Genomic DNA, 26,087 nt, shown 5'->3' on the forward strand with positions numbered 1-26,087 from the left:
AAGTTAGCACAGTTGTAAATTGTGAAGGCAGGACTTGAACTTGCTTCTCTGCACTCTTTCTTCTGTTTTGCACAAATCTACAAGTTTGGCCTTTGTCATACCTCTGTGCGTCACTGGCCTTGGATCCTCCTGTGGTTTCCATCAGATCTAAACCTCTCATTGTGAGACACTGTCCTCCCCTGACTCATGCTGGCTGCAGTGAGTGACAGCCAGGGGTGGCAAAACTGCACCAATAACCAACCTCCAGCCCCTGCAGTTTATCTCCCTGCCACCATTTTTGTCTGGGTTGGCTTACAAGACTCCACCCTTTGTCCACCTGGCAAACCCACTCTCAAGTGAAGGCTTTTAGTTCCCTCCCTTCCTCAGGGAAGCTGGTGGTGCGACTCTGATTGCTCCGTCGCTACTCTGCACATTCCTCTATTGGCTCTCATTTGGACTTATTTTATTTTTTAATAACTTTTGCTGAGTATGGAAGCTATTCATGCTTGTTATAACAAATTATGGAACACATGATAAGAGGGAAACCAAAAGCACTCCTAATTCCACTATCCAGAGATAAACATGGTTAATAACTTAGTATTTAAACTTCTGGTTTATTTTATACCAAATGAATTGACTTGGCTTCTGAGTTTTGATGGCAGGGGCTCCAATAGAGAAAGTTCAGATAATCCTTTTATAACGGGAATGATTGAATTTATAGCTTGGGACAGATGTGAATTTTGGGGAGGTCAGAAGGCAGACTATGGTATACAGAATAATGCACCCCAAAGACGTCTATATCAAAATCCCCCAGACCTGTCAAGGTGTTAGGTTACATGGCAAAGGAAAGTTAATATTGCAGATGAAATTAAGATTACTACTCAGCCCACCAAATAAAACGGGTATCCTGGATTATAAGAACAAGCCCAGTATATGGACAAGAGTCCTTAAAAGTGTAAGAGGAAACTGAAAAAAATAAAGAGATGATTGCATGATGAAGAGTTGGTCTGATGTTGCTAGCTTTGAAGACAGAGGAGGAGGGTAAGAACCCCGGGATGTGGAGATCCGGAGAGGTGAAATAATGGATTCTCCCTTAGAGCCTGCAGGAAGGAATCCATTCTTGCCAACCCCTTGGGATAACCCAGCAAGGCCTATTCCAGCATTCTGAGATGCAGAACCTCCAATATAGGTAAATAATCAGAGCTATCATGAGGAGTCAGCTCATTAACACAGGAAAATAATTCAGTAGAGTATCTAGAATTTAGTAAACACTTCATAAAATTGAGCTAACATTGTTTTTCTAATTTTGTCTGTACTTTTTTTTCTCCTTTTCATATTTTTTCCATTTCTTTTTATGTCGATGCCACACACCATGACACTTTTCAGTCATTCCCAATTCTTTGTTGCTGTATGCAGTCTGCAGGTTAGCAGGAGGGCATCAGCAACACACTGGGCGAAGAAAGGGCCATCATTCCACTGCAGTATCTGTTTCACCCTCAGGTCCTGAGAAGAGGTGGCTACGGAAGCCTCCCAGTGTATTGGTTAATGCTGTTCCTAAGGCAATGGGATCAGGAAGATCTGAGGGTATGCCAGTTGTGTGGTCTTGAGGATTTTTCTGAGTCTCAATTTTCTTCCGAGTGAAATTTGGATAATTAAAATATCTATATAGCAGTTGTGCAGATGAAATAACATTATGCATACAATCCTTAATGTGATGCCTCGAACAAAGCAAAAGCTCAGTACTTGCTAAGTAGTATCATTATTGTCACTGCTATTGTTGCTCTAGTTGCTTATTTATCAGTTTCTCTGGGATTCTGGGTCAAGAAGGTTGGGTATAGAGATGACAGGCCTTCAGTGCATTATCTGTGTTGGGCATGATGTATCTTATAAATAATACATGACGCCAGGAAGAGGCATGTTCTTGATGCTAAGAGACTGTGACAAATAAATGGAGGGCAGAGGGCAAAGATTCTTTAAAATCAGGCACAAAAACATATACCTGAATAAAACATTGAACTGTTTGCTACGGCATTTTGGACAGATTTCAAACAGATGCTAGAGCTCCAATAAAAGAAATGTTTTTGACAAGGTGGTGGATCATCATGAGATTGTTTGCTACAGTCAACAAATTTTTCAGTTTCTACTAATTTTCAGTTTTCTTTGATTATTACTGGACCCCGCATTGAAATTTTAAAACATTGCTTTTTTTTTCATTTATGTGATACATTCTTTAAAATGAAGCTGTGCTATTTCAGGGGAAGGTGTGATTGCTTTGAAAACTAATCTAGGGATGTGTGTTGAAATTATGCTCATATACAGTCTTTTTATCACTACTGGTCCGTGTTCATTTATTTTAAAGTTATTTATCTTACAGAGCATCAACTAAACAAATGGTATTGCTCAAAAGGTCATGCTTGAGTTTTCTCTGATGTGATTCATTTTATCAGTCTTTATTATTTCTCAGACACTCCTCTTTTGAGTGTGTTACTATTCATTGTTTTGGAAATTGATTTGGTAGAGACTAATCTCGTGAAGGATGGCCATTTTTAACCTGCAGAATAGGGACTGTAGGGCTTCCAAATTACTTCAGAGACAGTGATTATGATGTAGCTTTTACTTTTTGTTGGAAGGATTTCATAGCTGTTATTTTTCCCCTAAGCTTATGCATATTTCAAATTTCCCAGGCCCAGAAAGGTGAAATCATTAACTGACACAGATTGTGTGGGGGCAGTGACAGTCGTTCAATATTTTAGTATGTGTCTTGGGAGTTGTTTGTCCTCCATTCTCTCTTCTGTATGAAATAGGATTAATTTCCTTCTAGCTCTGAAATCCTATGGATGTCTCTACTCTTTCTCCAATTTCCAAGGTTATGTCACCGAGGCCAGAGGAGGGTAATGGAGGCTTTTCAGAGGAAGAAAAGATTCCGGGATTCTAGCCTAACTTTGAAACTGACTGTATTGCAAATTTGTGCATTCCTCTGGGCTTTTATGCTCCTTGTTTTCTCATTTTTCAAATAATAATTTTTCAGCCTGTCTCTCAGCAGTACAGCAAGAAGCAGATTTTATGTGCAAAAACAGAAGACTACAGGTGCCAATGAAATAATGAATTATTAAGCAGTGTTTTCAAATCAGCATCTAGATTAAGAATTTTGCATTTGAAGGGGAGCACGTTTGCTTCCCCAGTAGTTTGGTGTTAAAGTAGTGTCCCTGCAAGTATCCAGGAGCTGCACTTTCTCTGAGAAGCATCTGATAGGAGGAGGAACAAGCTTGTGTGTCCAGACCAGAGAGCTAGCTCTGACTCACAGGTCATTTCCAGGAAGAGGAGGATACTTACCACCCTTTTGCTGTGGTCTGAATGTTTGTGTCCACCCCCAAATTCAGAGGTTCAAGTTCTAGCCCCTACGATGATGATGTTAGCAAGTAGGGTCTTTGGGAGGTGAATGGGTTGTGGGGGTCCCCTCATGAATGGGGACCCCCAGAGGGCTGCCCTTGGAGAGCACAGCAAAGAAGAACCATCTATAAACCAGGAAACCAAATTTTCTGGTGCTTTTATCTTGGACTTCTCATTCTTCAGAAATAAGAGAGAATACATTTCTATCATTTGAAGCCAACCAGTTAGTGGAATTTTGATAGGGCAGCCCTGGGAAACAAATACAGGTTGCTATGCAGATGACTGAGACAGATCAAAAACATTTTCTAAATTAAAGTGCCACATGGTGGTTAGTTGGTTCTCTTTTGTTCTATGTCACTCATTATACTAAGTTCAGTATTGAACTCACTTTTGGGCCATTTTACTAGTTATACTGCAGGAATAGAAGGAAGGAAAATGAAGCCATAAGGCCAGGTCTCTTCCCAGTGGGAGCCAGTCTCCATTCCTCTCATTCAATTAGCGTAAAGAGGAAGCCAGCATGGTGGCATATGCCTGTAATCCCAGTGACTCAGGAGGCTGAGGCAGCAGGATCGTAAGTTCAAAGCCAGCCTTAGCCACTTGGCAAGGCCTTAAGGAATTAATGATGCCCTATCTCAAAATTTTTTAAAAAGCATAAAATAAAAGGGATGCAGATATGGCTCCGTGGTTAAGCACCCTTGGATTCAATCACTGGCGCTGCCTCCCCCCACCCCCCAAAAAAGGTAGAGAAGACAGAGAAGAACATGTAAGCAGTGGTCTTTGATTGCCCGACTTATGCCATCACTAGCAGATATAGCCTACTTTCCTGGCATCCTTGAGGACTCTCAGTGAGAATGTGAGGGAAGAAAAGACTGGGGTGCTTGCTCTTTCATAGGTATTTACACGGTACATCTATTTAAAAAGATCACAACTTTAACCCATGCTTCCCTTATTCTGAGAACATTCCTATGGACTTATGGATAGGAGTGGAAATGTAGTAGTATCTCATTTGGGACTATTTGCCCTTTAAAACTCCTGAATCACACACGTGGTTGAGCAAGGATGGCCGGACAGCTGTGTCCTTGTGCATCTTCAGCAAGAACCCTTGCTTCTTGCTGCTGCTCCCGAGGCCTAGCTGTAGAAGAAGCCTCGGGAATATGCACAGCTTTGGTCCTACACAGAGCCCCCGTGCACAGGAGGGCTGTGAAGATAGGGGATGGAGCAGAAAGATAGAGGAATTGGGGTAATGTGTACAGTTACCATACAGAGGTGTTTGGGTCGACCTGGGATGGACAGGTGGTTTCCAGTTGTTTTAACAGTTTTCTTCTACTTCCTTCCTTCCCCAAATCTTCTGTTGCCTTAGAATATGGTAAATTTATCTCTTTCCAAACTATCTGAGTTCTGTTATTGAAAGTAGGTGATCATTAATATCCACAAAATAAAATCGTCAAACTTAGAAAGTGAGCAGGTAGTTTTATCTCAATAACCGGAGGAATTAGTATTTCCTGTGTCTCAAAGACAATACTTATTTCCCCAAAGATGAATAATTAGGAATAAATGGTGTCACGCCCTGAAATGGGCGATTTTATATATATCATCACATTTTCATAGCTCTGAAATTCTATCCCTCACCCCCCACTTTCCAGACAAGGACACTCATGCCCAGAGAGCCACTGTTCAAGAGCTGAGGGAAAGATGACCAATCTTAGTGGTTTAGAAACAATATATCGCTTTGGTTCTATTTTTTGCCGGGTTCTAAATGGATCACTTCTCAACGTTTCCTTCTAAGCAATCTTTAATTGTGGAGGTTACGAGTGTCACCCACCCAATGTTCTGGCTTCCACTCCTGCTGTGGAGTGGGAGGGCACTGCTCACCTCCTCAAACATGACGGAGTCAGCCGCCTACAGGTGGAAGCTTTCACAGCTGTTCACGATTTGCCTTGCTCCATTTTCTTCCAGCATCTCAATGAGTGACACTGTTAGCTTGAGTCCTAGAAGTAGGATGGCACAGAGTGACCCCCTCTGCCAGCCTGCAATGTCTATGCAGTGTGAGAAACACATCTTCCCTCTCATGCAACGAGATGTTCCTAAGAATAGCAGCAGGACTTATGCTCTTCTGACCCGCTCCGATTGTGCAATATGAGTTTCATGTTTCAGCTCTTTTCTCCTAATTTTCAGACTTATAACGGTTAGACTACAAACTTCTGTACAGGAATGATGTGGCCTTCTTACTCTATGATTTTTTTAAAGTATTATTTAGTTGTAGATGGACACAATATCTTTATTTATTTATTTTTATGGGGTGTGAGGATCAAACCCAGTTCCTCACCGATGCAAGGCAGGCATTTTACCAATGATACAGTCCCAGTCCCTCACTCTATGGTTTTATCCAGTGCCCACCTAGAAGCGTTGGCTAATATAGAAATTCAAATGATACAGACTCATAAGCAAAGTCATTTAATAAATGCTTAGTGAGTTTTTGTGATGTACAGGACATTCTGGGGGACGCGTATAAATTAGGCAGGTGACCTGCCTCAGGGAACTTACAGTCTAGCAAGGATGGGCTGTATTTATATATTAAATATGTGACAATAAAAGGTACACAGTTCATTTAGTTATTAAAACATATTTGTTTAGGTCCATGACTCCTAAATTGGCCAAGTGCTAGGGATTTAGCAGAGCTAAAGAAATATGGTAATTTCCTCATGGAATTAGGCCTAAAAAGAAAGTTAAATTAATCATACAAATATGTGTGAAATTATAACTGGCAAAAGAACTACAAAAATAAAGAAGAGCTACATGATCTTATCAGGGTTTATAACATATGTATTTATTTCTGGGGTATAATGAAGATCTCATAGCAACTTTGAAGAAATGCTTTCAGCTTGATAATCAGGCAGACCCTGGTTTAAAGTCTGATTCTGTTCCTTTGAAGTCTGATTCTGCTACCTTTCTCAAGTCATTTAACTTCCAAAGAAGATACTAATGCTTCTTTCACAGGACATTTGTGAGATTAACAGAAGCTTTTGTCCATTACAGTGCCTTACATATAGGATGTGTTCAATGACATTTAGTTAGTGATCTTCTTTCCTCAAGTGATTGGTTCCCTATGGTGAGTGCAGAGTGGGTCTGTCTGGAGAGCTAGGAAAGGCTTCATGGAATAAATGGCATTTTGGCTCAGACTGGAGGAATGGAAAACATTTCAATAAAAGGAGTTGTGATTATGTGATTAAATCATCATAATAAGACATGGGCAACATTACTTGGTAGCTAAGATCACAGGGTTCAGAATGAGATCAGCTCCAGTCCAAATCCAGGATCCATCATTATTAGTCCTGAGAACCTGGGCAAGGTACATCTTTTCTCTGTATAAAAGTTACCCCACTCATAAAGGATGATATTAGAGCTTATTCTCGTGAGATTATGATAAGTATTAAATGATAAAGGTACATAAAGTGTTTAGCACAGATCCTAGAAACTAAGGGAATGCTCAATATAACTAGAAACCAACGTTTACTTTTACCAGCAGGGAAAACATAATTTCTGGGTTGCTTTTTGTACTGCTTTAGATTCAAACTCCTAATGCTTTGTCTTACTGCAAAGGGCTTACGTCATTGAGTCCAGCCTGAGATGTACTGTTTCCTTATGGTATTAATACCCACCAATTAATGGTGACAAGTCACTACACATTTAGTACCTAATGATCTGCATCTCCTCAGTAGGGGTGGAGAGGCATGGCAAAGGAACTGTGTGAGTTCAACTTATCTGACTTCCTTCTTTCTGGTTGGCTATGACCTCCCCACTGGGCTGCCCAAGAGGGTTGACTCCATTTAAAAAAATGCATTTAGAAATGTTAACATCTGGGAAGCTCTGGGCTCTAAACTCTCCTTAGAACCACAGATGCAAAGAATGTCAGAGTCTGTCTCTATTGAACTTGGAATCTCAAGTCCTTATCTTAAAAATGGTGAACAGAAGGGTTGAGAAGGCTAATGAGATGACGAAGGTCACAGTGCTGGGGATATAGCAAGGAAGACATTGGAAAAGGCCCCTGCTCTTATGGAGCTAATGATGCGGTGAGGGAGACAGATAAAATGTACAAAAAAAAAAGAATGAATAATTCCAAAGGTGAACAGGGTACATTGATGAACACAGTGAGATTGGGGGATATTTTATAAAGTGGTCAGGAGAGTTTTCATGAAAGAGGTGGCATTGAAGGTAGACTTGGAATATCTAAAAGTACCAGCAAAAATCTAAGGCAGCAGTATTCCAGATGGAAGAAATTCAATGTCAAAGTTTGAAAGGGAGGAATATGCCAAATGTGTTTATAGTGGAGTATGGCAGAAGCCCAGTGACCCAGGGTGACATCGGTTTGAGATGAGGTCAGAGAGAGGTGGGCAAGGCAAACTGTATAAGGTTCAGGCCACTTTCTGAAGTTCAAATTGGAATGTAAGGACAAAGCTAAGCAAGCCTACTGGGAAGTTTCAAGTGCCGGAGTGACAAAACTTGATTAATGATTTAAAAGATCATTCTGCCTTTTCACATAGAATAGAAGCAGGGAGACCAGTTAGGAGTTTAAACTTCGGTTAAGAGTCTATTTCAGTAGTCTGGTTGAGAGATGGTGATAGAGTGGAGGAGAGGAAACAAAATGGACAAAGTGAATCTCTATCTTGGAGATAGAAGTGATAGGGTGTCAGCCAAGTGCAGTGGTACATACCTGTAATCCCCTCTACTTGAGAGACCGAGGCAGGAGGATCACAAGTTCAAGGCCAGCCTTGGTACCTTGGTGAGACCCTGTGCCAATATAAGTATAAGAAGCACTGGGATGTAACTCCTGGTAAAGCACCCTGGGTTTCATCCCTAAGACCCAGAGAGACACGGGGAAGAGAGGAATTGGCAGGATATTGGGAGAGAGAGACTAAAGGGAATGAATAATCAAGGGAAAACCCCTGAATTTTCCCTTGAGCAGCTGAATTTACCAAGTGCCATTTACTGAGATGAAGAAAACTGGGAAAAGAGAAGATATGGGGACATAAGATTAAGAATATAATATTAGGTAAAATGAGGTGCCAATGTGACATCTGCTGTTGTCAGGTGCTCGGCTACACAAGCCTTGAGGGTTTTGATACCTACTCACTGGTTATAATACCAAGCAGTAGAACTTGATGCTGCCACATCCCTACCCAATGCCCTCGCAGAAACTGCTAGTAGATGATGAAACTCTGTCTCCTGGAGCTTGGGTGTGGCTTTAGTATCTTGTTAGAGTGGTCCAGGCAACCACATCGGCACACCTTTGGAACCGGTGTTCAGAAGACCTGTTTGCCTTTCCCAGTGTGTTATATCACCATCTTTTCTTCCACAACATGTCAGCTAACTGTTGCTTATAACAAAATATAGAGTGAACTACAATACATTTTTACAATACTCTATGCTCTTTCAAGGCTCTGCCAAGATCAAGGTGGGGGAAAGTTACCATGTGATTTGATCCCTCCCCAAACAAGTTTACAGCTTCACTAGCGTATCACAAGAAAGTGCAAGACAGTGATTTAATATCCAAATTCGTGATTTAAATAGTATATTTAGAAGGGGATAGGATCACCATGGGTTAAAGAATTCTGGAAGTACTGTGAGGATATGAAGATTGCTCTGTCCTTGAGGAAGAACAGGATTTGCATGGAAAGGGTGGGAGCATCCACTGGGATAAGCAGTCCGACGAGAGAATGTAAAGTGGGGAGTGGGAAATAGATAGGAAAGAGGGAAATCCTTCATAAAGATTTAAATGGTGGCCATCGTCTTATTCTTACAAGCCTCTAAATTGGCGGTTGGCTTAGATGATACCCTGCAGCACCAGGTTGTTTTGTTACTAAAGAGCACGAGTTTCTATCTTTTTTGATTCCACTATCAATTTCTTTGCCATCTGCTGCCTAAACCAATGCTGTGCATTTTAAGTTTTTGTGGCAACAGCATGCCAAATTTGGTAATAGATTTTGTTAGCTGGCTGATCTGGCAGATAACCTCCCCCCAAACTACCAGTGGCTGAATACAATAAAAGTTGATTTTTTTTAAATAATCTAATGATTTGATATCTGACATTCTCAGTCAGATTAGCTCTCCTGAATGACTTTCCTCCCAGGAGTGATTGAGGGCCTCCGGCTTTTTCCATGAGTCTTATGTTTTTCATATGTGGCTTTTAAGACTGTCCCAGGGCTGGGTCCATTTTACTCAACCAGAGGAGCAAAGAGCCGGAGGAATTGTGGGAAGGTGTGTGTGGGCTCCACCAATGGAAAACTCCCTTCCACCATCTCCCACTGGTGAAAACCCAGTGTCACACCCAGATCTTAATGCACGGGAGGCTGGGGCACATAACCCAGATGTGTGACCTGGAGGAAGAAATGAGTTAGGTGACCATGTCTCTCACTAGGTGACACTTGTCATGAGATTCTTAGCATGGGAGCCCCCGAGCCTGAAGTTCATTCGGCTTAGCACTTGGGCCGGGAGTCCCTCCTTCACAGCCCCTCACCTCACCCAGCTCCTCGAGAGCGGAGCTATGTCTGGAAGCAGATCCCTCCCTCTTCCTTACCAAGTTCATTTAACTTTCAGTCCTGCAGCTCTGACTCTGAACTCGTTCTCTGTCTTCATTTCACCCTTGTCCAGATTCCTATTTGAACATAGATCTTACCCCTACACTTTAGACTTGACCTCTGATATCCATCCCCAAAGACACTCTGCCTCAAGTTCACTAGGTTTCATTGGGACTACCACATCTGGATGCTTGTGGCTTTGGGTGTGACAATTTGTCTTAGTCCTCAAATCTGTGAAGCTGAGCTTTCAGTATTGCAAAGTAGCCTTGGTATGTAATAGGATTTGAGGTATCTGGAAATTACAATGATTTGGTCTGATCTTTTAGGAAAGAACAGTGTTTATATGGAGTTGTTAGCTGGATTTGAGTTAGTCATTTTATCCTCATAGTACTGCTACAGAATAGGCATTATTATTCTTATTTATCAGTCAGGATATAACCAGAGAAAGAATCAGTAAGATGGGTAGATGCACACATATATTGTAAGGAATTGGCTTATACAAGTGGAGGCTGCTAAGCAATTCCTAAGTCTTTAAGGTGGACTGTCAGGAAGGGGAATCTAATTTTAGGGCATGAGTTGAAGGCACAGGAAGAGTTTTTTCTTTAGGGAAATTTCATTTCTATTTTTAAGGACTTTCAACAGACTCAGTCAGGCCCACCTAGATTATCTAGAATAATTGATTTAAAGTCAACTGACCATGGACTTTAACCAGATCTACAAAATACCTTCACAGCAATACCTAGAATAGTGTTTGATTGAATAAGTGAGGACAGCAGCTAGTAAGGGGACACATGAAACTTCCCATCACAAGGCATTTTACCAGTGTGTGGAAATAAAAGCTAAGGGTAATTAGTTGCAAGATTGGTTGTTGGGCTTTATTTATTAAGCTAAAATATTTCCTTAAGTATTTTTTTAAGTCCTTAAATTTCATGTATTATCCACAGCATAATCTAAAGAAAATATTTGGACTGACTTACCAAGAATGATCTAAGTGATCCACTATTCAAAACCTCATAATGAAGAAGAAAGTCATTTATTGCAAGCAGAGGATGAGAATGACTTATTTCATTGTCTAAGAGTCTCATCATGAATAATTTTCAATATGGTTAAGGTCTTGATATGAAGTCAGCCTGTGATAGCAGCATTTGCTTCTTTAATTCTTGGTGGAGGATTGCAAGAGACACAAATCCTTAATATTTAATTCTAGCCCCAAGGCTGAACAAGTTATTGGTTTAATTATAGAAAGCTGAACTTTCATCTTTCCTTAATTGAGCATGGGTGATTTGTACCTGTGATCACTAGCCAAAATGTCATAAAATAACTTACAAAGTCTCAGACTCTCGAACTGTAGAAAAACACCAGTTATTTTCCAGGCCAGTGAAGTCAACATTTTAGGCACAAGTTTCACTTTATTGGTAATTATCGTCAGTGCTTTATGGCCAACATGGTTTGGAAAGCCTCACTAGCAGTGCCATTTCCCTTTTGGTGACAGGCTGTACATTCAAAAAGAAAAGGCCAATGAGGTGACAGATGCTGGCTTTGTGGGCCCATGGTTTGAATGACAATCAAAGATCAAGCGATCATTATTTTTCTCAGCAAGGAGAGGAGACAGGGCTTAAAATCCTGAACTTTATGTCAGCCTTTGGATGCAAAGGAGTTAAGAGTATTTTTATTTCTTTCTCTTCAATCACACTCTAGGAAGACAAGGCCATTATTACAGGTTATGTGTAACCACTGAACTCATGGTCTTTAATGAGAAGGCACCCCGGAGGTCCAAATGACTATTGTGTCTGTGTCCGCTGTAAATTTTGATGGTGGAAAACAGCATTGCCACTGATTTATTGCAGTCTTGGAGATAGTTAGCACCCCTTGTGCCCAGTAACAGTTATGATCTAGTCTTGAAGGAATGGGCTTGATTGCAGGAATAGTCGGTGTAACCTTGAGGGCAAAACTGATAGGGTGGTCAATTTTTTTATCCTTTTCTGCAGAAATTACCTTTTTGTTTAAAGGATAGTTTACAAATTTAGAGTTGAAAGAAGCACACTGTTGGAATAGGATGTGTTTCCCCAGAGGTACACAAAGAGTGCCTTAATGCTCTGTTTCTCAACCCAAATTATACAGCAGACAGCTCAAGAGTACACATTTTTTACTACAGGTGAATAAAATATGGGATAGAGGAAGAAGGGAGAGGAGCCAGGGAGAGGGCTTGGCAGCTGTTGGATCCATAAAGAACAGGGAAAGGGCAGGTGCAGACCCACGGCGACCCAGTACCTGAGGGGAGAAAGAAGTGGTTTGTGGTTTCCTGTTGGTAGAATCTGAACAAAGTGAGGAACTTGCTCAGAGAAGAATTGGAGACATGGTGGTAAAAATGTACCAGGAGGCCTATGAACAGTAGTTTGGAAAACAGGAGTTTCTCCATCAGAAACCTAATAGAAAACAGAAGGCATGCCTAACTGAAATTTCTTCTCTCTCTCTCTCTCTCTCTCTCTCTCTCTCTCTCTCTCTCTCTGTGTGTGTGTGTGTGTGTCTCTCTCTCTCTCTCTTTTTTTGTACCAGGAATTGAACACAGGGCTCTTTACCATTGAGCCACATCTCCAGCCCTTTTTATTTTTTACTTAGAGACAGAATCTCGCTGAGTTGCTTAGGGCCTCACTAAGTTGCTGAGGCTGGCTTTGAACTCATGATCTTTCTGCCTCAGCCTCCCGAGCTGCTGGGATTTCAGGTGTGTACCACCGCACCTGCTATAACTGAAAATTTTAAGTGAAGGGAATGAAAGCATAACTTAGAGATGGATTGGACTAGGTTGAGGCACCCAGAGAGAGATAATGGGGTGCCAAGGATCAGCACTGGTAGAGACTCATGATGCTGCTTAGGCCTGAAGAGCAAGGGGTGAGCCTGGGGACCTGGTGTCCATGCTGTCCCAGGAGACTTGTCACTGTGCAAGGAGCTCTAGACCAGAGTTGAACTTGTGAGGATCCGGCCATTATCAGCTCTACAGTGCTGAGACTGGGAGAGCTCCCGGGGTCAGACGTCCCAATCCCTGTTTCTTCCCACCTTCTGGTCTTTCTGTTGTTGTCGTCCTATTAGCTCCTCCAACCTGAGGTCAGAGGAAAGGGGGCTTGTGTGTTGCAAAAAAAGGGTGGAAGCTGATTTGGGGGAAACAACCAAAAGCATTTGCAGTACAGGTGGCCGGCTGGGAGGGGATGGGACACAGGATGCTCAACTCGCTTGGGTAGCCTACTTGCTGAAGCTCAAGACAGCTCAAGAGTACACATTCTTTACTACAGGTGAATAAAATATGGGGTAGAGGAAGAAGGGAGAGGAGCCAGGGAGAGGGCTGGGCAGCTGTTGGATCCACAAAGAACAGGCAAAGGGCTGTTCTTTATGGTTCCACTGGATCCATTCCAAGTTTTCTGAGAAACCTCCATGCTGAAGGATTTTAAGCAAATACTCTGTTCCTTTTTAGTTTCTATTTTGCCTCTTGCCAAATAAAAGGGAATAATAACTTGTCCATTTCCTGGGGTTGTTGAAAGAAGATCAGATGACTTAGTGGGTTTACTTTGTTTCATTAATTTATATTTGTGTGGCATTTTATAGTTTGTAAGTCCTTCCTCATGTCTCTTATTTCACTTGCTTCTCGAAACTAGCAAATAAGGTAACGAGATAGGTTTTATTACTCCCCTTTTACAGCTAGGATGGCTGAGTTGAGGAAGATTGTTTCCCCAAACTCACAAGGATAATACTTCTTTTGACTCAAAGTTGACTATAATTTCTCCTACCACACTTGGAATGTTTCTTAATTCAGCATTTTAGGTAGTTTTGATGGACTCCATGTTCTTTGTAAAGGCATAAAACTTCCAGATGAGGAGCCTGAGATAGCACCACTCAAGTGGTCTAAAAGAGCCATGTCAGTGATTCAGGTTCTTTTTTTTTAATCAGAGCAGACTTTGGGGAAGAAAATACAGAGAGGAAAGAGGCCCTGGCTTCTAGTTTCCATAAGTGACCATGTTCCTTCTATCTTAGCAAAAAAGGCAAAAGAAGAAGGCAGTTTGTGGGTAGCCAGCATCATGCTGGAGATGCCTACCCTGATTGCCCTTGTCTAGTAAGAGGTCTTCCTAACCTGGGAATGGCACTTGCCTGTGAATATGCTACTGACCAGCCACTTTCCTTCCCCACCCTGGTGTCAGGCCCATAAATATTCCAGGCATCTGAGACAACTCAGGTATATGTCGCATTAGAGAGAGATTTTACCAACTGCTGCTGTTGTGTGGTAATTTCCACGCAGTCTGCTTCTCCCTGACCAGGATCTGTGGGTGCAAGCTTGCCCAGGGTGTGGCCTGAAAGGAAATAAGAAGTTAGTCCCCTGGTGTGTTCAGATAAGGAACAGTTGCATTGGCTGAACCTGAGTGCCCAGGGAGGCACTCACTCTTTGACCATTGATGTCAACTGCAGATCACAAGGACATTCCACTGTGGGGTTAATCTTGTGAAATGTGAATAAATGATCCAGACCATAGCTCTGCCTCCCCTCAAACATTTCTGGTTACAAGGAACTCAGTGCCCTCTTTACTCTATAAAGAGGTCAATAAAAACATCTCTCTTCCCAAACTGAAATTGGAATAGATCGCTTCTCTGATTCTAGTTATCAAACTCCCAGGAACATGGGATTAGGTTTATTCGACAATAGCATTGCACACTGTTAAATTATACTAAGCATATTACCTACTAAAACCAGTTTCCAGTGTGTAATTTTTACATGACTTACTGCTGCTAAATCAAATCTTAGTTTCTATAGGTTTTAGGTTCAATCTTCTATTTATGTGTCTGGTAAACTTCATTTTACCAAGACTGTTTTTATACTGTCATGACAAATTAATTAATTAATTTATGTATTTACTTATTTTTTGGTACTAGGGATTAAACCCAGTGGCACTGAACCACTGAGCCATATCCCCAGCCATTTTTTGTATTTTATTTAGAGACAGTGTCTCACTGAGTTGCATAAGGCCTCATGAAGTTCCTAAGGCTGGTTTTTAAAGAAAAAAAAAATTTATTTGTTCTTTTTAGTTATACATGACAGTAGAATGTATCTTGGCATAATCATACATATGTGGAGTATAACTTCCCATTTTTGTGGTTGTATGTGGAGTTACACTGCTCATGTATTCATATATGAACACAGGAAAGTTATGTCCAGTTCATTCTACTGTCTTTCCTATTGCCATCCTCCATGCCTTACCCCCAGTCCCTCTTTCCAATCTAGTGAACCTTCACAGCCCACTGCCTGTAGGCCTATTATAAGTCAGCATCTGAATATCAGAGAGAACATTGGGACTTTGGTGTTTGGGGGATTGGCTTATTTCACTTAGCATGATAGTCTCCAGTTCCATCCATTTACTGGCAAATGCCATAATTAATTTCTTTTTATGGCTGAGTAATATTCCATTGTGTACATATACCACAATTATTATTTCATCTGTTGAAGGTCACCTAGGTTTGTTCTATAGCTTAGCTATTGTGAATTGAGTTGCTATAAACATTGATGTGGCCGTGTCACTACAGTATACTGATTCTAAGTCCTTTGGGTATATACTGAGGAGTGGGCATAACTGGATCACATGGTGGTTCCACTCCAAGTTTTCTGAGAAACTTCCATGCTGCTTTCCAGAGTGGTTGTACCAATTTGCAGCCCCACCAGCAATGTATGAGTGAACCATTTTCTCCACATCTTCACCAACATTTATTGTTATTTATATTCTTTTTTTAAAAAATATTTTTTAGTTGTAAATGAACACATATCTTTATTTATTTATTTTTATGTAATGCTGAGGATTGAACCCAGTGCCTCACACATGTGAGGCAAGAGCTCTACCACTGAGCTACAGCCCCAGCCCCATGTGTTCTTGATAATTGCTATTCTGCTGAAAGTGAGATGCAATCTCAGTGTAGTTTTGATTTGCATTGCTCCAATTGCTAGAACGTCAAACATTTTTTTCATATATTTGTTGAACATTTTATTTCTTCTTCTGTGAAGTGCCTGTTCAGTTCTTTGCCCATTTATTGATTGGGTTAGTTGTTTTATGGTGTTAAGCATTTTTGAATATCCTGAGACTAATGCTCTATCTGAGGTGAAGGTGGCAAAAATTTTCTCCCATTTAGTAGGCTCTTTGTTCATGTTCTTGATTGTTTTCTTTGCTGTGAAGAGGTTTTTAGTTTGATGCCATCCCATTTATTGACTCTTGATTTCACGTTTTGTACTTTAGGAGTCTTGTGGAGGAAGTCGATTCCTGAGCCAACATGATGGAGATTTAGACTTTCTTTTTGTTCTAGTAGGTGCAGGGCCTCTGGTCTAATGCCTAGGTCCTTGGCCCACTTTGAGTGGAGTTTTGTGCAGGGTGAGAGAGAGACAGTAGTTCATTTTCATTCTACTACATATGGATTTCCACTTTTCCCAGCATCATTTGTTGAAGAGGCTATCTTTTCTCCAGTGTACATTTAGGGCGCCTTTGTCTAGTATGAGATAATGGTATTTATGTGTGTTTGTTTCTGTGCCTTCTGTTCAGTTCCATTGATCTTCATATGTGCTTTGGTGCCAATACCATATTGTTTTTGTTTCTATAGCTTTGTTATTTAAGATCTGGTATTGGGATGCCTCCTGCCATACTTCTCTCGCTAGGGATTGCTTTGGCTATTCTGGGCCTTGTATTTTTCCAAATGAATTACATAATTTTTTTTTTCTATTTATATGAAGAATGTCATTGGAATTTTTATAGGAATTGCATTAAATCTGTATACTGCTTTTGGTAATATGGCCATTTTGACAATATTAATTCTGCCTATCCAAGAACAGCTCATAGTATGTTTTAAAATGAATGAGTTTTGGTAGCGAAGGGCCTGAAAAAGTGGATTAAATAGAGTCCATGAATCGATTAATTCTGAGTAACATAACTTGAACCATTGATTTTATTTATTTTCCTCCAAATTTACTGGGGTATAATTGACAAAATCTATATACTTAAGGTGTACACTCTGATATTTTTGATGTATCGATAGTGAAATGATTATCACAAGCTAATAACATATCCATCAGCTTGGATAGTTATCTTTTGGGTGGTGAGAATACTTACCATCTATTTTATCAATAAATTTTTAAGTACATAATACTTTATTGTTAGCTATAATCATCAGGACCAATTATTTTTAGGATTTTGACTTTCTTACCTTTTTAATTCATGTAAATTTAATTTTTATAAATTTCTTATGCATGCTTAAAAAATCATAGAGCCATTTTTAGACTAGGGATTATGAGATATATTAGATGAAATGTATTTCCTACATTATTTCAACTCTTTATCCTAATTTTTTCATTTGAAGTCATAGGAGTTAAAGGATGTGCTTCAATGTTTTCCATTCCTATTGTATTTAGGTGAATGTCTCTTTTTTAACAAAATTTAAGTACATTTATAATATGCTGCTTGTTTCATAGATGTTCAAGTTTCTGTCTTAATTGTGGATTATTAAGTTAATCTTTTTATCCTCCTTAATGCTCTTTTTACATGAATTCATCTTTGTCTGCTATTAATATCACAACTTCTGTACTCTTTTAATTTTCATTTGCTTGGTAAAACTTAGCCATCATTTCACTCTGAATCTTTTTGAATCATTTTGTTTTAAATATGACAGCATTTACTTTATTCTAAAATTCCCAGAATTACACAATTTATCATTAGTTGAATAGCAATTATTCATAAAAAACAAAGGTTCATTTTCACTCGAAACCTGAACATAAAATGTCCAACATTTGAGTTCTGAAATGTTAAATGTTAAAACATGTATGTCTCAGACTGCAGAAAATATTTTAGTTGGAATTAAGTTTTTGAACGTAGTTGAAAGTCTTTTTCTTTAATATTTGAGTTCATGGCATTTATATCTGTTGCCATAGTAAGTAAACATGCTTAGTTTTGCTGTTATTTTATTGCATTTTATTGTATGAGCACATATCTTTATTTATTTATTTTTATGTCCTTTGCTGTCTTCTTTGCTTTATGTGGTTTGTGTTTTTATTGATTAGTTTGTGCATATGAATATGTAATGAGTCACCACTGCTAATTTGGTAAGTTTATACTATTGGTTTTTCTAGGGGCTCTATTTTTATCTTTAAATAATATATTTTATTCATCTTAGGCACATATCAGTTTAAGAAAACAATTGGTCTTCCTCTATGAAATGTACGAGAACTTGTGTATGTACTATTGTTCCATCCTTTATTGGCACATCTTGCAATGTTGTGTGTGAACTTTTATTCCAGTGGGTTAGCCACTTGTATATTTTAGGAAGAATGCTAGCATGGTAGATATGAGAAGTTAAAATTGGAGCTGGACAAGGAGACCAGTTAGGTGTTATTATAGAGAATAAATAAAGGTTACCAGAATTTTGAGAAGATCAGGACCACAGAGACAATTTTGAAATGCAATTTTGATTTCGCCTTTGCTACAGGACTTCATTCTTTGAAAATAAAAGTGGTTTTTCCATACATTCTACTTTCGTATTGTGTCTTGCTCATGCCAACAGGTCACTCTCCTGTACAGTTAGATCTGAATCTTTCAAATATACCTACATTATATTCTAACTGGAGCATACTTGAGTGTACCTGTTTTCCTTTTGTTAGTGATATACCTCTATGATTTGTGTCTCCTTGGACAGTTTCAGCTGTGTTATTTTGGAACCTTGTCATCTTCATACTCTGAAGTTCCCAGAGTATCCAGGTCCGTGTGACCTACTTCCATGTGACTCCGTGTGTGTTTTCACTGTGGCTTCTTCTTTCTGCCTCACTGACCCCCAGCATCAAGTGAAATAAAGAGCTTCCCAGTTCTGCTGTGTCTGGGTACTCTCATAATTTGTTAGCTTTTTATTTCTTTGTTTATTTTGAGCAAGGCTCTTCCACTTTGTTGTGATAGAGACAGACATTCAGCATCAAATTTTCATGTTAGAGTCTCCTCACAGTGGGGCTGTGTGAGATGTCTGTAGTCCAAGTGGCTCTTCGTTACTAATTCTGTTTTCCCTCATGGATTAATTTATGAGTATCATTTCAAAGAGACAGAGTGAGAAAGTGCCTTCTCCAGCTGCCTTTAGTCAGTGGAGTTACAAGGCTCCACATGCAGATCTTCTCCCCCCAGAACCTCCCAGTCTCCTCTGCCTTCCACCAATTACCAGAAAATTCTCAGCAGGACTTGATGAAAATGTGATCCAGGGAATAGGTCTCTCCCTGGGCATCTGGAGTGGTAGTGTCTTTCCCATGGCAGAGCCACACAATAGTAAAATGATAACCAGTTTGTACAAGACCCGAATAAGCTATTGTGCATAAAAGGACTTTATTAATATCTACACACTAGATCTCTATGTGTGAATGACAACTCTCGCATACACATGTTCTTGTGCCTCATTCTTCTCATGAGCATTAAGTAGCTGACTTGTGTACCAGGTGTTGGGCTATGTGTTTTACACATCTTGCTTCCTACGATGCTAAAACAACCTATTGATGAATATTATTTGTTCCATTTTATAAATTTTATATTTAAAAATCTTCAAGAGATAAAGTCACTTTGTACATGTCACATAGACCATTATATAGCTCAGAGTCACAACCAAGGCATTCATTTTTCAATCCTATACATTCAAATCCCAAACACCCTGCCTCTTTAACATACCTTCCATGGTCCTTTAAAATATCTTCCAAAGTCCTGTTACCTTTATACCATTAATACTAGCTGCAGATGGTCATCATTACCCTAAGTACCTGTTTGAAGACACAAAGGATGTGACTCTACTTTGTGTACAACCAGAGATATGAAAAATTGTGCTCTGTATGTGTAATATGAATAATAATTATTTCTGTTGTCATATATAACAAATTAAAATTAAAAAAATAACAAGGTTATAAGCATTAAAAAAATACTAGCTGTAGTATATGGAGAACCCAACTTGTCTGGTGTCCACCTGTTAATTAAAACTTTTTATTATATAACAAGAGACTTAAGATTGATTCTCCTTGAGGAAAGAAGAGTAAAATCATCCTGTAAAACTTTGATCACAGGAGACTGCACATTTCATCCCATTTCTAAACTCTGTCTCAGTCCACGTGAATTCCATTTCATGTTTCCTAAGGTGCTGAGAATCTGGGCTTGGTTCCCTTATTTAAAACTTACATGCTTTGGGCTCAGCAGGAACACAGCTAGGGTTGTCTTGCTCAAAGAGCACAATTCTCTTTCTATCTCTTAAAGAATTTCAAATTCTACTGCTTCTCCCTGTGTAACTTGATTTCAAAGAACTCCAACTGTATGGCTTTAGGCATTAATAGAAAGAAACGAATAGAAAGCATGTGTGTCCATTAAAGAAACAACCCATTGTGCTGTATTTACATCTTTTGGGGGACACTATGAATCTCCCCCCCCCACTTAGGAATTTATGTCCTTGATCAGTTCTGCATACACAGATCACTCAGAGCAGATTCTAGTAGAAGACGAATGAATGCTGAGTTCTAGTTTTATATTCTCAAAATGGAGATAATTGTATATGAACTTCATAGGACAATTATGAAGCTTTGATAAAAGAATTTGTTGTATGGAAAACATGCAGTATAATTGCAGTATAATAGCTAAACAATGGGAAATGTTCAAAAGTGTTACTACTGTGATTATAGGCAGGTTTAATATTCAGAACTTCAGATGGAACCTAAAAGTTCATTGTGGTCATCCTCTGGATGACAAACATCATCATTATCATCAAATTGCTGGATTTTTCATTAGTTTTTACTTTGCTCTATAAAGGCCAGTCTAAGTACTTGACATTCTAAGTATTGACATTCTGTACGACTTTTCCACCACGACCATGATTATCACACGCTTATAGCTTAACGTACAGAAATGTTACTAATATAGTTCAAAAAGCCAGAAGACCAACCCAGGTGTTATTGGGCAAAAAAATAAATCAAGGTGTCTGAACGGCTGCATTTTTTGCTGGATGTTCTAAGAGAGAATCTGCTTCCTGATAATTTAGGTTGTTAACAGAATTTGGTTCCTTGCCATTGTAGGACTGAAGTCCCCATTTTTCTTGCTATGGATGGATGACTATCCTCAGCTTCAAGAGGTCACCCACATTGCTTGACTCATTGCCTCCTCCTTCAGTTCACAAACTCACAAATGGGGGGGCAGGCTTGAGTCTCTCTTTTGCTTTGGAACTGTGCTGCCACTTCTCTATACGACTTTCCTGCTTTCTTTTACTTTGTTTGGCCCATGTGATTAGATCAAATCTACCCAAATAATCCAGGACAATAATCCCTATTTGAAAAGGTGACATTTTGATTCCAATTATAGCACCTCTTTTTTTGGCACATATTTTCCAATATTTTCACAGGTTCTGGGAATTGGGACATGGACATTTTGTGGCAATGTGCCTATTACACATTTGCTGTCTCCTTGAATTCCCCTAGTGTCCCTGTTTCATGATCCCCATATTATAGGGGAGAAAAGAGAGACTTAGATTAAATAATTTTCCAAAGATCAAATTAATAGTGATCAAATTAAAAGCTAGGATTTGAATCTGATCAGTTATCTCCAGAACATGCCTAGTTTAGACCTCCATGATGTTGAGCTGTAAGATGAGCTCTCATGCTGGTGCCAGGAACCCCTTGTCTGTATTTATGTCCTGGAACAACTTTATAGAAGAAAATGAACTGCGTGTATTTAGAAGCTTGGGAGATTTTACTTTCCACGGGAGGGCGGAGAACCAAACAAGTACCTTGAAGTCTGTCTCAAGAGATGTATGTTTCTGACCAATTCTTCTTGAGGCATGAACACCTTCTTACAGCTGGTTTTACAACTTTTTCCTAATTTCACATCTTGTTCCCTTTTAACATTTTTTTGCTGGCAAATATTTCACGGGAAGTTGGAGGAAACATTATTAGGAACAATTACCTCAGCAAATAGATAGCATGACCATGTCTATGAATCATTTATTACTATTCTAGGCTGAGTGCCTTACCTCACTTGGTGACACTGTGAGGTCAGTACTATTAACAGCTGGATAGACAAGAAACTTCGATACCAATAAATAAACTTGCTGGGATTTGACAGTGTAGTATAAAACTTCTATCTAGTATGGCCCCTGTAATCTCATCTTCTCAGATGGAGATACTTGAATTTTTTCTGATCTTGAAAACTTTCACACTTTACCCCTAACTGAAACATCTGATATCATGCATCTCTGGATTTGGGCTGCTCTCCTATGTCCAGATAAATACCATTATAATTATAGAGCCTCTCTGGCACCTCAGCTAGGCAAAGAAGAAAACCATTTTTAAAATGCAGAGTTTGGGGCCTCCTTTTTCTTTTATTAGGCACAAGATCTCTGTTCACAGTTCCTAAATCTTTGATCCACTTTGAGTTGACTTTCATGGAGTGTGAGGGATAGGAGTTTAATTTCATTTTGTTACACGTGCCTTTCCAATTTTCCCAGCACCACTTGTTGAATAGGCAATGTTTTTGGCGCCTTTTCTAGTATGACATAACTATTTATGTGGGTTTGTCTCTGTGTCTTCTGTTCTGTACATTGGTCTATGTGTCTGTATTGGGGCCAGTGCCATGCTGTTTTTGTTATTAGGCCATGTAGCATAGTTTAAGTTCTGGTATTGTGATGCCTCCTGCTTTACTCTCCTTGATAAGGATTGCCTTGGCTATTTTAGGTCTTTTATTTTTCCATATGAAGTTCATAATTGCTTTTTCTAGTTCTGTGAAGAATTCTATTGGTATATTAATAGGAATTGCATCAAATTCTGTATAACGCTTTTGGTAGTATGGCCATTTTGACGATATTAATTCTGCCTATGCAGGAGCATGGGAAGTCTTTCCATCTTCTAAGATCTTCTTCAATTTCTTTTTTTAGTGTTCTATAGTTTTCTTTGTAGAGGTCTTTCACATCTTTTGTTAGATTGATTCCCAAATATTTTTTTTGAGGCTATAGCGAATGGGGTGGTTTTCCTAATTTTTCTTTCAGTAGATTCATCACTGATATATAGGAATGTGTTTGATTTATTGGTGTTGATTTTAAATCCTGCTACTTTGCTGAATTCATTTATGAATTCTAGAACCTAGGATCTGACTTCATTAATAAGAATCCTAAAGTGCAAGAAGTAAAATCAAAATCAATAAATGGGATGGTATCACACTAAAAAGCTTCTTCTCAGCAAAGAAAACAATCAATAATGTGAAGAAAGAGCCTACAGAATGGGAGAAAATCTTTACCACATCTACTTCAGGATAGAGCATTAATCTCCAGGATATAAAAGACCTCAAAAAGACTCCGGGCGCGGTCCCGCGGGGCTGGGCGTCTGGGCCTGACACCGGTCACGCTTCCGCGGGAGAGCGGGCACCTGGGCGTCGTCGTCCTGGAGACCCGGGAGAGACGGAAGCGGCGACGCCCTACGCCGGCGGCGGCCGAAGCTGGCTGGGCGCGAAGAGCTAGATATGTATGTAATGAGGCCTTTGATAAATGAGCAGAATTCTGATGGGACATCAGATGAGGAGCATGAGCAAGAGCTACTGCCTGTTCAGAAGCATTACCAGCTTGAAGGTCAAGAGGGCATTTTATTTTTACAAACTCTTATGCGTCTTCTTAAAGGAAATATTGGAACTGGCCTTTTAGGACTTCCATTGGCAATAAAAAATGCAGGAATAGTGCTTGGACCAATCAGCCTTGTGTTTATAGGAATTATTTCTGTTCACTGTATGCAAATATTGGTTTAAAAAGTCAACATTAGGTTATAGTGACACTGTGAGTTTCGCTATGGAAGTGAGTCCTTGGAGTTGTCTTCAGAAGCAAGCAGCATGGGGACGGAGTATGGTTGACTTTTTTTGGGTGATAACACAGCTGGGATTCTGCAGTGTTTATATTGTCTTTTTAGCTGAAAATGTGAAACAATGTTTTACATTTTGGTAAACATGTGAGACCATAGGAAGTCCTATTAGCCCATCTCTGTCTCTAGAGGGCACCAAAGGACTCAAATGTTTACCTGAATGTTGCTCTACGTTCATGAAGGGTTCTTGGACAGTAAAGTATTTGTTTTGAATAGTACCAATTCGTCAAATCCATGTGAAAGAAGAAGTATTGACCTAAGGATATACATGCTTTGCTTTCTTCCATTTATAATTCTTTTGGTCTTCATTCGTGAGCTAAAGAATCTATTTGTACTTTCATTCCTTGCCAACATTTCCATGGCTGTCAGTCTTGTGATAATTTACCAGTACATTGTTAGGAACATGCCAGATCCCCACAACCTTCCAATAGTGGCTGGTTGGAAAAAATACCCGCTTTTTTTTGGTACTGCTGTATTTGCTTTCGAAGGCATAGGAGTGGTCCTTCCACTGGAAAACCAAATGAAAGACTCAAAACTCTTCCCTCAAGCTCTGAATATTGGCATGGGGATCGTTACAACTTTGTATGTGACTTTGGCTACTTTAGGATATATGTGCTTTCGTGATGAAATCAAAGGCAGCATAACTTTGAATCTTCCCCAGGATGTATGGTTATATCAGTCAGTGAAAATTCTGTATTCCTTTGGCATCTTTGTGACATATTCAATTCAGTTCTATGTTCCAGCAGAAATCATTATCCCTGGAGTCACATCCAAATTTCATGCTAAATGGAAGCAAATTTGTGAATTTGGGATAAGATCCTTCTTGGTTAGTATTATTTGTGCTGGAGCAATTCTTATTCCTCATTTAGACATCGTAATTTCCTTTGTTGGAGTTGTGAGCAGCAGCACATTGGCCCTGATTCTACCACCTTTGGTTGAAATTCTTACATTTTCTAAGGAACATTACAATATATGGATGATCCTGAAAAATATTTCTATAGCATTCACTGGAGTTGTTGGCTTCTTATTAGGTACATATGTAACTGTTGAAGAAATTATTTATCCAACTGCCAGAGATGTAGCTGTTACTCCACAAAATCCCTCTCTGAATTTGAATTCAACAGGCTTAGCATCTGGTTTGAAATAATAGAAGCAGAGTTCAGATTCTTATGTTTTGTCTCAGTTTTGAAAGCAATTAAAATAAGAACAGTAAAATACACATCACCATATACTAAAAAATAGATCGTCCTCTCCCCATTTTTGGCACAGTGTTAATATTTTGGCAGAAAACTACAATACTTTACCAGTAATGGTGAACTATGACATGCTTTAAATAATATAATACTGTTTAAATTACTTTGGACAATTGAAAAAATTAAAATATAAAAAATTAAAGAATAAAAATATTTCTAAATTATTTATAATTTCTGTATGAAACACTTTAATCAAGATTTCTCTCTTACCCCCATGCTACCTTTTTGCCACCAAGTTGAGGAGATATAGGACTTCAACAGTTTGCGAATTAAATCAGGACATACATAACAAAAGTCTCTCTCTAGACCATCCCAGTGAATATCAGAGTAAGCTTTTTGTATAACGTAAGAAAATCTGGATTGTTTTTATTAGGTATTTAGCCAAATGCTTACTTATGCTTAGCCCATCCATTGGGAAATACACTTCCCATGATATAAGCATCAGAAAATCCCTCAAACAGAATTATTTTTACACTGTACTGTATAGTAGGTGATCTTCATATCAGGCAGGAGGTACTTAGCAAGATTCTGATCTAGTGTTTCAGTCAGATTAGGAAGGGACTTTAAAGGTTACCCAGTACAACTCCTTGTAAGTTGTAAGTGAAGACTCAGAAAAGTTAAGCAACTTGGTCAAGGCCGCTTGGGCTTGAGAAAAAGAGAACCTGATTTCTTGACTACAAGGCCAGGGATTTTATTTTTCACATCATATCCAAGAATAAATTATCTTCAGTTTAATTTTATTGTTGAGTCTATTTAATTATATTTTTATATTTTGAAAGTGTGTATATGATCTTTGAATAGTATACATCACCTGAACAGAAAAGCAGGAAACTAAGAACCAAGCACTGTGGCTTCATACCTCAGCAAGGGAAAGAAGCAATTGTTTTTTAATACAGAATTGAGACCATTGCTGCTATGACATGGTGGGCTAGAATGGGCCGTGCTGCAGTGTTTGTGGCTGGAGCTCTCCTTATGTTCCTTC

General features: G+C 39.3%; 1 protein-coding gene across 1 annotated transcript; it reads left to right on the forward strand.

Annotated features, from left to right (window-relative positions):
- Nucleotides 1-23,775: 23,775 nt before the first annotated feature.
- Nucleotides 23,776-24,999, forward strand: LOC143640354 (neutral amino acid uniporter 4-like). Its single transcript, XM_077108200.1, has 2 exons — nucleotides 23,776-23,917; nucleotides 24,025-24,999. The coding sequence occupies exons 1-2, from the start codon at nucleotides 23,783-23,785 to the stop codon at nucleotides 24,997-24,999; spliced, it is 1,110 nt and encodes a 369-aa protein (XP_076964315.1). The 5' UTR covers nucleotides 23,776-23,782.
- The last annotated feature ends 1,088 nt before the right edge of the window (nucleotides 25,000-26,087 follow it).

Source organism: Callospermophilus lateralis, unplaced genomic scaffold (assembly GCF_048772815.1).
Source record: "Callospermophilus lateralis isolate mCalLat2 unplaced genomic scaffold, mCalLat2.hap1 Scaffold_194, whole genome shotgun sequence".
In the NCBI taxonomy this organism is placed as follows: domain Eukaryota; kingdom Metazoa; phylum Chordata; class Mammalia; order Rodentia; family Sciuridae; genus Callospermophilus; species Callospermophilus lateralis.

What these genes read in the sequence shown, in the direction of transcription:
- LOC143640354 (XM_077108200.1), top strand. Translation starts at nt 23,783, where the DNA reads ATGGAAGTGAGTCCTTGGAGTTGTCTTCAGAAGCAAGCAGCATGGGGA. An exon ending in TAGCTGAAAATGTGAAACAA is followed by an intron (nt 23,918 to 24,024) that starts TGTTTTACATTT and finishes ATGTTGCTCTAC; the next exon opens with GTTCATGAAGGGTTCTTGGA.